The 12,779-nt window shown below is 39.9% G+C and overlaps 1 protein-coding gene across 11 annotated transcripts in view; it reads right to left on the reverse strand.

Moving 5' to 3' along the window:
* The window catches only part of satb2 (SATB homeobox 2), a 170,247-nt gene that overhangs the window by 94,902 nt on the left and 62,566 nt on the right, over positions 1–12,779 (reverse strand). For 10 of the 11 annotated variants that reach the window (XM_043692948.2, XM_043692945.2, XM_043692941.2 and 7 more), the window contains exons 8-9: positions 10,736–11,202; positions 618–830 (exon numbers count right to left, since the gene is read on the reverse strand). In XM_043692948.2, coding sequence (XP_043548883.1) covers positions 618–830; positions 10,736–11,202 — 680 coding nt within the window. The remainder of the gene's footprint in view (positions 1–617; positions 831–10,735; positions 11,203–12,779) is intronic. The other variant, XM_043692955.2, reaches the window with a different exon arrangement.

Consider the following 12,779-nt stretch of genomic DNA (forward strand, 5'->3'; position numbering starts at 1 on the left):
CCTGTCCATTATTCTAATCAGGTTAATTGTGATTAGAAATAATTGCTGTTCAGGAACAGAGCATTCCTATAGGACATGCAAACACAGTAAAGCATTTTTCATGCTGTTTACCAAATCACTAAGGTAGGCTGTGCAAATCATGCCCAGAAATAATAAACATTTCATTGCAAGGAGAGAGAAAAAAACCTGATAAAGTAGTGCAGAGACATAAAGATAAAAACAAAATTGCCTGCATGCGGAAGACTCAATTCACTGAGAAAGAAAAATGAATAAATGGGTAGAGACCCCTAAATAATAAATTATTACTCAATTTAATGTGCTCCCAAAAGTCTAGCTCATCCTTTATTAACGCATTACACATGTCAACCCGATATGTACTGTATACCATCATTATGATTATTATGCTGGCCATGGATGTTGATAATTTCACATAGGAAATCACTGTAAATGAAAACATTTAAATTTCAGGGAACACTGAAAGAAGTGCAGCTGATTTGATGGTTTAATTTCCTTGATGCCGAATTACATTTATGTATTCTGCCTTGTTCATTTTAAAAAGTGTGCAAGTCTGCTTTTGGTTTCTACATCAATAACAACAAAGCTTGCTTTTTGAGTACCTGTGAGGCTCGAGATGACCCTGGGCTGCCTGCTGAAGGCGAGACCATGGAGATGTTTGGGTTCATACTTCGTTCTCTCTCCTCCTGGTAGATTCGGTCACGTTCTGCCTCTGGAAGGTTCAGGAAGTTCTGCATGGCTCTTAGATTTACAAGGAGTGACTGGGATGCTGTTCTAGGATCTTCCTCTTTGCGGAGGATCTCTGATAGCAAGCCCTGGTGTAGAAGGCACCCAATGTCATTAAAAAAATTCAAGTGTGAATACCCCTGTCCCCAACATGTCCCACGTTATAATCCAATACTTCCATGCAGGAAACCTTTTGGTATTCTGCAGTACCATAGAAGCAGCTAAGAGTCAGGACATTAATTATTTTTGGAAGTAGGGAGAGAGCCCCTGCTCAAATTCTGAATTTGCTTTCAGTCTGATTCAGCCAAGTGTTGGTGTTGACAATAGCAAAATAAACTCATAAATCAGCTTCAAAACTTTCACAATTAAAGCAGCTTAATGGATTGACATTGATTGTTAACCCTGTCAGATAAAGTCGTTTTCACTTCCACGTGTGCTGGTGGTTCTGTTCATTTGACATAGACAAGAACCATCACTCAATAATGGCCAGGCATCTCGAGCTTTTTAAAAGTCCAAGCTTAGTATCATTCCAATATTACTTCTTGACACATCATGTCATCTCTTTATTTAACTTAGGGTTTTGTTTTGCACTGTAGCCATTGGCATTTACTTGAGGGTCACAGTTAAATCAACAACACCCATCCGACAGAAGTCTTATTTTCAATGCCCCAGACATACAATAAGTTGCTTTGTATTTCATGCACTGCATGGTTTAACATCTTGTGTTAATTACTGAATTTAAGGAGTTCAGCTAAGCTTATTTACAATTGAGATGGCACTGCAATTGAATGTTGTAAATCAACACCTATTGCCACTAGGTAGCATGATGTTGCCCAAAAGTCAACAGACTTTCCTAAGAAATTCCATTTTAATATCTCACTTCTGCATCTAAAGCCACACTTCATTTAAACTCAACATTCAACTCAGAAGTTGTCTGCTCGCATTATTTTGTACCATATGTGGCTTGGATGAATGAAAAAGCATAATGAGCGGAGGCAGGTATAAATCCTCCATCAGAACCCATGGAATGCTACCACAACAAGATGTTACTTTTGCAAAGGGGGTTATGGAGAAGAAGGTCCTGGGGGGGGGGGGGGGGGGGGGGGTGGAGGGGGGATATCATTCCAATTGCTTGAAAAGTCCATTCTTCCTGTGCAAAAGTAAGTTGGTGCACAGAGGGTCAAATTGTATGACAACAAAAAACCAATTTGCTGTAAATAATTCATCAGAAATCAGTTAAAATTTTGTCTGCACTTGTAAAAAGACGTAACTCAGCCTAGTTCTGCATAGAGGAGGAGATAAATTAAGCTCATTTTAAGTATATTACACTTGTATAAATAAATACACTGCCCTTTTTCACCTGGAAAATATTAAAATTTTAATACGCAAAACAATTCAAGTGGCTTCTCATTTTCAAAAAACAAATTATGACTCCATTTAATTCTAATTTAATGAGGTGCAATTTAGTTTTAAAAGGCCAGGTGCATGGCTCAGCGCTGCCTTGTAGTTTACATCAGTAAGAGCCTAGCCTACAAAATAGATGGCAAACATCAGTAACTTGCTCTGTCAACCAACAGCCACTCCTGGAATATTATGTACTTGTATATAAAAACCACCATGTATTTAAGGACTTAGTCAGTTGCCACCTTACACAAGTTAATTGTCACAGATTTTGACTTCTGTAGTAGGTGACCTCGTGTTGCTGCAATCATTTCACGTGATATTGAGGTTATGGAGGAACATCTGTGCCTGTGAGATGCTCACTCTAATTCTCCAGCAGCTGTCTGCTGTTGAGAATCTTTATTTCTGCGCTTCCCTAAGAATCTGGTACTGTCAGCCTCCAGGCTAGGCAGCGTGCTTGTGCTCCTTGCCAATGCTGTGTCCCTTTCCCTCTCTAGGAATGGAAGAGTCAGAAGTACCACAAAAGGAAACAAACTCTGCCACCAATTTATTACGGAGTGAGGCAGAAAACCTTAACACAGAATTGATAGCCAGGAAAAGGTATTGATCAGGAACAGCACATGGTTTGGGGGGAGGGTAGGTCATGTAATAGCAAAATGAGAGTTAAAAGATTTAATATTAAGAATGTATGAATTGATAATAGTCTGGACTTGTATCATGTACATGTTGAGGAACCTCTATAAAGCAGATTTGTAGAAAGTGGTACTCAGTTTCTCTCTTTTCCTCAGTAGCAATTTTGAAGAATTGGAACTTAATTTTTTTATAAGTCTCTGCCAGAAGATAGAGAAGAACATCAGCCCACCAGGGCAGCACACCTTAAGTTCCAAATCTGGGTAAGAGTGTCAAATAGCTGAGCGTATAAGTATATCTCAACAATGCTACTATCTTACTTTCTTGAAGATATTTGTCCACTCATGTGTCAACCAGAGGACAGCTTTTATTTGTGTTACTAATTATGTATAGAAGTATAACTGTATATTTGTATATAAGACCAGGGAAACGATAGATATGGACAGTAACAAAAGGCTAGCAGGGAGCAGCAAAACAAAAGCAGGACAGCAACTACACTGGCCAGACCAAAATCAAGGCATCAAACTCCTGTGGCATAAAGAGAGACGTTTCCTGAAGGGAATAAAGTTGTGAGGTAGGATGGGGTTGAGAAACAACTAAAGAAAAGGCTAAGACAGATACAAGCCTTAAGGAAGATTGAAAAGACAAACTTATCTTCTCTTTAAACAGGAAATTATTAGTCAGGGAACATCTACCAGTGTAGCTGAATAAACAGAACTAAATCAGATTTTGAAAAGTCTTAACATATTCATGCAAGAATCAATAACTGAAGAATATGGGATATTTCAAAACCACATTGGAGGACCAAAATTCAATACTATATTTAGCTGATGGCTTTGACTCTCAGTAACTCCAGATGCTACCTTTTAGTCAATAATTGGGACTGACACATTTATAAGGGATCACCTGTATCCCCCAAGTAGAAAGTTGCTTATATAACTTTAAGTAATTTCCGCCATTCCTTTGCAATGAGTTAGAGTCATCATCTCATGAGTGCTGCATTAACTTGTGAAAATGTCACTTAAATGAAGTCTCTTGGTGAAATCTTGTAACAAATATTTACCTGGCAGAAGGGTGCAGATTTTAAAAGTACTCATTAAGGAAGTTGAGGATGATGATCCTGTCATCTGATGAATTTCTTTGTAATTAGCTTTATATTTCTACATTTACATCTATTAGCTTGGATTATTTTTTTCCTGTCCAACTGGTGAATATTCAATGGGCCAAAAATCGTGTATGACTCTATCAATGACAAACTAGGAAGCTGGTTCAGACAGCTACTGAATCTGTAGTGAATTCATATTCATAGGTACAGTTACTGAACTCATGTATTCAATTAATTTCCCTCATAACATTGAATGTAAAACTTTTATTTTAAACTTAAATAAGGGCATGAAAGCTGAGCTAGCTGAAGTGAACTGTCAAACAAAGCTAAGGGATTGATCAATAGAGTCAGTGACAGACATTTAAGTGGATGTTTCAGAATACTTAGAATAAATATAGCTCTACTGTCAAAACAAATTCTAAAGGGAGGATCCACTATCTGCGATTAACTAAAGAGGTTAAGAAAAGCTTAAAACATAAGCAAAGAGCATATCACTCTGCAAAGATAAGTGGCAGGTCTGATGATTGGAAAAATATTTTAAAAAACAGTAAGAATGACAAACTGGTTAATCAGGAGGATGAACAGGTTAACCTGGACAGTATGAAAGGATGCTAGCCAAGAATTTAAAAACGCAGGGGTTTCTACAGTATTTAAAAAGCAAAAGGGTACATGAAGTAAGTGTTGGTGTTCTAGAGAGCAAGAATGGTAAAGTAATAGCAGATAATAAGAAAATGGCAAATAAATAGTATAGATAGTTTGCCTTTGTCTTCATTGTAGAGGATACAAAAATACCTTCAAGTAATATCTGTAAATCCAGAGGCTGAAGGGATAGAGAAACTGAGTGCAATTGCAAATCATGTGGGAAGTGGTAACTAAGTGAGCTGATGCACATACAGGCTGACAAATCTCCAGGTCTAGATAAACTTCATCTTATGGTCTTATAAGTGGTTGCTAATGACATAGTAGATACTGTGGTGTTAATCTTCTAAAATTCCCTATATTCAGAAAACATTTAATCAAGCTGAAAAGTAGCAAGAATAACGTCTCAGTTCAAGATTAGAGGGAAGCAGAAAATAAGCATTGTTTCATGAAAAAGAAATCATGTTTTGCAAAATTATTAGTTTGTTTTTGAAGGTGCAGCATGTGCTGTGAATAAAGGGGAGCCTGTAGATGTACTATATGTAGATTAGGAAGGTATTTGATAAAGTGTCACATCATACTTTACTGCAGAAAGTATAATCTCTAGGTACAGTGGGTAACATACTAGCACAAACTGAAAATTGGCTGGCTGGCAGAAAATCAAGAATCTTTATTTGTTTGGCAGCATTAGATGAATAGAGTCTCACAGGAGTTTGCACAGCGGCCTCAACCTTTTACAATTTACCTGACAAACTTTGATGAGGGGAATGAAGTCCTAGTAGGTAAATTCACAGATGACACAATGCTAGGAAGAAAGAATAACATTAAGAAGACAAAGGAGTTTACAGACGGGTATGGATAAGTTGAATGAATAGGCAATAATTTGATGGATGGAACATAAAATGAAAAACATGAAGTTGTTCACTCTGTCAAAAAGGATTTAAAAAGCAGTGTATTACTTAAGTACAGAATTATTGTGGAATTCTGAGGTGCAGAGCGATCTAGGTGAGCTAGTGTATGAGTTACAAAACAGTAGGATACAGTCCAGCATGTTCAAGAACTAGAAGAATATGAGGACTGCAGATGTTGGAGAGTCAGAATCAAGAAATATGGCACTGAAAAAAGCACAGCAGCTCAGGCAGCATCTGAGGAGGGTCCTGATGAAAGGCTAATGAACGAAATGTTAACTCTCCTGCTCTTCGGATGCTGCCTGACTTGCTGTGCTTTTTCCAGCACCACACTTTTCGACGCAGTATGTTCAGTAAGGCTAATAGAGTCAATTCTTCTAGAAAGCAATGGTTGCATTCTTCGCGCTTTAGAAACAACACTTACAGTGTTGGCAGTGCTGTAATCGTGTTACAGCCAACACACTTTTTAAAAGTTCATGCTGTAGAAACAGCGTTCCCCATTTATCAATTGCGTGACAGCAAACTCGTGTTGACAAAACATGCGTTACAGAACAACCTGTACTTTCCTTTATGAGAAGAGGAATTTAACATCAAGGTAAGGAATAATGTGCTTCAGTTATACAGGGCACTGGTGTAACCACACCTTGAATGCTCTGTGCAGTTTTGGTCTCCTTATTTAAGAACATGAATGTGTTAGAGCTGGTACAGAAGAGGTTTCTAGCTTGATACCTGGAATAAGCATAGTTTTCTTATGAGGACAGTTTGGAACAAGTTAGGCTGTTTCCATTGGAGTTAGATGATGGAGGGGTTTGGGGGAATTAAGCTTGATTGAAATGTGTAAGATCTTGAATGATCTTAACCAGGTGGATGTGGAAAGCATCTCCAGAATGAGAGGGCATGCTTTTAAAACTAAGGGTCAGCCTTTCAGGACATGGAAGAGGAGACTTTTATTTCTCTGAGGGTTGTGCAACTTTAGAACTCTTTGCCTCAGAAGTTGGTGAAAGCAGAATCATTTAACATTTTTAACGCAGAGGTCTCTCTCATTAGGCAGGGAATTGGGAGTAGATGGGAATGAGGAATTTGAAACACAGATGGATTTCATGCATGATGTCATTGAATATCAGAATAGCTTGGAGGGCTGAATGGTCTACTACTGCTCCTGGTGGTCATAACACCAGCTCATGCAACACTTTAGGGCAACACCCTGATGATTTTATGAACACTTAAGTCAAAATATGTACAAAAAGAAGTTGAAGTACACTCGCATCGCAATGAATGTTGTTATTTAATAACGTGCTGATGGAGAAAATCCTCTTTAAACCAGAAACATTTAATAATGAAACATAAGGATTGCTCAGGATCTACTTTTACTGGAGTCATGAAACCAGATTAGGAAGAAGATGAAGTTGGAAAGTAAATTAGGAAGTAGGTTATTAATGGACAACTGGCGAAGTTATAACAAAGCTTCAGTTGTATAACTAACTGCAAATCCAAAATGCACACAAGAGTTAATGACATCAGATCTTCCCTATTCATTATCTACAGATAGGCCTATCAGTTAGAGGAGACTTATTGAAATATGTTAACTATCATTTTAACTACACACATATAGAGTTGTGCTTTAGATTTAGTTATCTATTTTTGTTTCTATAAAAAGGTGGACAGATATTCTCAGCAAATCTGTAGTCTTTTTCTAAAACAGGCTACTCATCAGTTCATTGACAATTCCAATAAAAACTCTATTGCAGAGCTGATTTAGATATTAGGCCCATAAGTAAACACAATTATCGAAAGGCATCAAGAATAAATAACAATGAAATGAAACATGAGGCAATGGGAGCAATTCCCAAAAGAAAGGCAATGAAATAAGGCTTGGTTCAATGGACAAAGAGATCTTAAATGGGAGGATGGTAGGGAGTTGGTAACATATGTATTTGAAGCATTAGGATGTACTGAATCCCACCATTACTGAGCATAATTAGAAACATGTCCCTTAAAATAGCTGCAACCTACTCTTAACCATCTTGCCTGAGGGAGGTGATGGATGGGAGGTAGGGAAGAGATCTTTTGAGCCCATTTATCTCTATATTTGAACTTGATCCTATTTCAAGAAGGAGACACGCTGGTGTCGCATTCTCACATTTGCATTTCGCCTGAGGAGCTTGCTTTTACAGTCACTGGACTCTAATTTTATACCAAGTCCTACTGACAGTAAAGACAGGGCCAGCTCTCTGTTCTTTCATGACTCCCTTATCCCGTTGATAGAATCATAGAACATAGAACATAGAAGAATACAGCGCAGTACAGGCCCTTTGGCCCTCGACGTTGCGCCGATCCAAGCCCACCTAACCTATACTAACCCACTATCCTCCATATACCTATCCAATGCCCGCTTAAATGCCCATAAAGAGGGAGAGTCCACCACTGCTGCTGGCAGGGCATTCCATGAACTTACGACTCGCTGAGTGAAGAACCTACCCTTAACATCAGTCCTATATCTACCCCCCCTTAATTTAAAGCTATGCCCCCTTGTAATACCCGACTCCATACGCGGGAAAAGGTTCACACTGTCAACCCTATCTAACCCCCTAATCATCTTGTACACCTCAATCAAGTCACCCCTAAACCTTCTTTTCTCTAATGAAAACAGCCCCAAGTGTCTCAGTCTATCCTCATACGATCTTCCTTCCATACCAGGCAACATCCTGGTAAACCTCCTCTGCACCCGTTCCAGTGCCTCCACATCCTTCCTATAGTATGGCGACCAAAACTGCACACAATATTCCAGATGCAGCCGCACCAGAGTTTTATACAACTGCATCATGACCTCAGGACTCCGGAACTCAATTCCTCTACCAATAAAAGCCAGTACGCCATCTGCCTTCCTCACCGCACTATTTACCTGGGTGGCAACTTTCAGAGATCTGTGTACATGGACACCAAGATCCCTCTGCTCATCCACACTACCAAGTATCCGACCATTAGCCCAGTACCCCATCTTTTTGTTATTCTTCCCAAAGTGAATCACCTCACACTTAGCTACATTGAATTCCATTTGCCACCTTTCTGCCCAGCTCTGCAGCTTCTCTATATCCTGCTGTAACCTGCCACATCATTCCTCACTGTCAACAACTCCTCCGACTTTCGTATCATCCGCAAACTTGCTCACCCAACCTTCTAACCCCTCTTCCAGGTCATTTATAAAAATGACAAACAGCAATGGTCCCAAAACAGATCCTTGCGGAACACCGCTAGTGACGGCACTCCATGAAGAAACTTTGCCATCAACTACTACCCTCTGTCTTCTTCCATCCAGCCAATTCCTAATCCAAACCTCCAACTCACCCTCAATGCCATATCTCCGTATTTTCTGCAGTAGCCTACCATGGGGAACCTTATCAAACGCCTTACTAAAATCCATATATACCACATCTACCGCTTTCCCCTCATCAACCTCCTTCGTCACCTTTTCAAAGAATTCAATAAGGTTTGTGAGGCACGACCTGCCCTTCACAAAACCATGCTGACTATCCTTGATCACATTATTCCTATCCAGATGTGCATAAATCCTATCCCTTACAATTCTCTCTAAGACTTTGCCCACAACAGAAGTGAGACTCACCGGCCTATAGTTACTAGCAGATCTGTGCTTCTCGGTTTGCAAAGGCATTCAGATTCAAGAGACAAACTGCAGATGATAAAGAATAATTGGATATGATCCTGTCAAATTTTGTTATTTAATGTGAATATACCAATATATTAGAATGGATTGAGGATTGGTTAACACACAGAGGTCAGGGAGTCAAGATTAATATTTTTTCTCCAAGTTGGAAAGATGTAACTAATGGAGTGCCACAAGGATCAGTCCTAGGACCTCAGTTATTTACTATATATTAATGACTTAGAGGAGGAGGAAGAGTGTAATGTATCCAGATTTGTTGACAACATATAAATAGGTGGGAGAGCATGTTGTAGATGAGGACACCAGGAATATGCAAAGGGATAGAAATAGAATGAGGGGCAAAAGCATGGCAAATGAAGTTTGATATCAATGTGTAGGGTCATGCTTGAAAGAAGACTGAAAGAAGAACGAAACTGAGCTATTACTTAAATGGAGCAAGACAAGGTGCAGCACAGAGGGTGCTGGGTGTTCTTGAGCATGAACCAAAAGGTTAGCACGTGAATGCAGCCAGGAATTAAAAGGCAAATGGAAATTTGACTCTTATTGCTGCAGAGTTAAAAGTCTAAAAATAGGGCAGTCTTGTTACAACTTGCACAGGGTGTTGGTGAGGCAGGAGTACGCATGCATATGCTGCATATAGTTTTGATCCCTGTATTTAAGGAAAAGGATCTACTGGCATTGGAGGCTGTTCAAGAGAGATTCACTCAGCTGATTCCTGGGATGAAGGGTTGACTTATCGAGTGCAACTAAACCAGTTAGGTCTTTAGGTGTAGAAGAATAGGCTGTTCGTATTGAAACATTGAAGAATCTGAGGGACTTCACAGAGTAGGTGCTGAGAAAATGTTTCCAATGGTCGGGGAGCCTTGAACTAAAGCACATGGTTACAGAATAAGAAAACACTTAGTTAGAACTCAGATATGAGTGAATCTCTTCTCCCAGAGAGTAGTGAATCTCTGGAATTCAGTACTCTAGTGTTACGGAGGATAGATCACTGAAAGTATTTAAAGAGGAGATCTCTGAAATATCAGGGAGTTGATGCAGAGCTGGCACAAAAGAGGAGTTGGCAGGGGAGGCCTGAGGGGCCAAATGGCCTACTCCTGCTCCTGTTCCTTATGTTCTTAAAGTACTTGCTGCTTTATTAAAAAGAATTTGGTTTTCTCTAAAGAAAGAGGTTTGTAAATAAGTCACTTGATCCACCTGTGAGATTCACTGTTTGTCCTGATGAATGCGGTATTAATGGAAATGAAAATTAGGATAAAGGCACTTCATCCAGTTTCACCCCTTTAGTTCCCCTTTTCTTCCAATTTCATGAGCTTTCAGCACGCCACATGATTCTATGCGACTATGAAAAATATGCAATTCCAATATATGGGAGCCATGCTCCTCACAGGTGTTGTCTGCTTACACTGCATCATTTATTGTGGGGGAGCTCACAAATAATCAAATTCAACATTTATTAGATTATTATGTTGGCAGGCAGAGTGCTCATGTAACTTTTACCGAGTGAGCTCATCCTGCCTGGCCTGTTCAGACTAATTTACTCAGCAGACACGATTGCTGTTCCCATGCGACTGACCCTTTCCTTATTCTTGTTTCTCTGGCAAAGGCAAAGAGGAAATGAACAAGCACCTGTGTACGATTGAAGGCAACTCGTGCAAACACGGCTTGTGACACGCTGGCTCTCTTTAGTTCATCTCGGACTTGCTGATAGATTTCTGGAGCGACCTCGACTGATGAGCTGGAGGGCTCCGAAGGTTTTACAGGCCTGGGGATAGGTGGGTGATTGAGGAACTGTTGGTTAATGGACTGGGGGTGCTGGTGCGCCAGCAATCTGCTGACAGCAATCTGCTGGTTGATCAGGTGGGCCATGGCGAGCTGCTGCCTCACCAACTGAGGGCTCAACTGCGGCGACAGTAGACTAGGACTCATGATCGGTTGTAACGCTGGCACTTGGCTTCGGATGGGAGGGCTGTGGTGGAGCTGGCTGTGAGGAGGCTGCTCACTGCTCTTTGATAAGTTTGCCAGTTGGTTAATGCTTGTCAGGTGGGATGGCCGTTGTCCTAGGACACAGTACTCGGCTAGATTTTCTCTTTCCACTAAAATGGAGAAACAGAAATGGGTCAACACAAAGTGATCTCAGTGACTATTATCAACAGCATACAGAAAAGAAAGGATTTCAGTACAAGCCTAAACTATTTCTGAAAAAAAAGGCACTATTACTCTAAATAACTTTACCTGGAAGGTAAGTGTGAATAATCTGCTGCATCAAAGAGAGGGTCCAAACAAGTTTATTATTGCACTTATGGATATATACTTCAGAAATGAAAATGTTTCATAATATTCATTTTTACAGATTGGCAGTGTGACTCCTTGTATATTTAAATGGTCCAAATAAAACTAGTCACCCAAAGGTCTACTACCTCAATACAGTTGAAGTTATTACTATTCAACTGTGTGAGGCCTGTGCTCCTCTATCAGGATCCTACAAGGAACATTTCTCTTCACACCAATTGAGTTTGGAAGTCAGAATGAAGGTAAATGTATATTTTCACTTTTTCTTGCCTGTGGGAGGACACAAAGTGCATTCATTTCCTGTAATGGTTCCTTGCATATTTCCCAAAGGTGACAAGGTTAATAGTGTGTGCAAGGTGCTGACTGGCTGTGTATTTATATGGTATTGGCTGTAGTCATTTACGAAATGTGTAGAGAAAGGAAAATTGTTGGGTCGCTCAGCTAGCAGGGCTGACACTTAAATTGCTGGAAGTTTTAAAGTAGAACACACATAAAAAACAGCATGAACCCATGAGCAGGGGTTTACAATAGGGCCGTTACAAATATACAAAGGTGTTTACTTTGTGATCTATGTCCTTCTGAAAATGAAGGGTGGGAATGGAATGTAGACTGGCCAGAGGCAAAGCAATGCTCCTTATATTACCCTAATTTTGTAATTATGTATGTGACTCCTCCATTTCGTTGACATCATAGAATCCCTACAGTGTGGCAGCAGGTCATTCAGCCCATTAAGTCCACACCGACCCTCCAAAGAGACCCACCCTACCTCGGTAACTCACATTTACCATGGCTAATCCATCTAACCTCCACAATGCTAGACACAATGAGAAAATTACCATTACAGTCATGCATGGGTGGAATTGAAGCCATGAGCCTGGTGCTGTGAAGTAGCAGTGTTAACTACTGTGCCACCATATTGTTCTTGCTTTTCTTAGCAAGCTTGCATTGGAGCTACCATGTCTTCAAGGAATGTCCGCTGGCAACTAGACCGGTGTGTGTGTGTGTGTATCTGTTTTATTCTCCCCACATTTTCAGAAATGAATGGGGAGCCAGTCCTGATGCCAAGGCTACTAGACATAGTCTACAGATGCCTTTGTACAAACTAAAGGAGATATATATATAGATTGCTTGCATGTTGAAATTGATAAAATAAACAAGAGACATCAACACAGAAGCGTAAAAGCCCAGAGATATTATTCATGGACTTCAATCATTTTATGAATTTCTCTCCCATTTTACAATAAAAAATATGTTCACAAAAAAAAGGGGAACATTTTGCCTGGGAAAGCACCGTTGAGAACTCGGAGCACAATCACACAGAGGAGGTTCCAAAAGAAGACTGAGTTCAGAACTGCGTCCTAGAGCAGCAGTCAATGTCATA

This window comes from Chiloscyllium plagiosum, unplaced genomic scaffold (assembly GCF_037043375.1).
Source record: "Chiloscyllium plagiosum isolate Xiang-an unplaced genomic scaffold, Cpla_swu_hap1 HiC_scaffold_7, whole genome shotgun sequence".
Classification (NCBI taxonomy): domain Eukaryota; kingdom Metazoa; phylum Chordata; class Chondrichthyes; order Orectolobiformes; family Hemiscylliidae; genus Chiloscyllium; species Chiloscyllium plagiosum.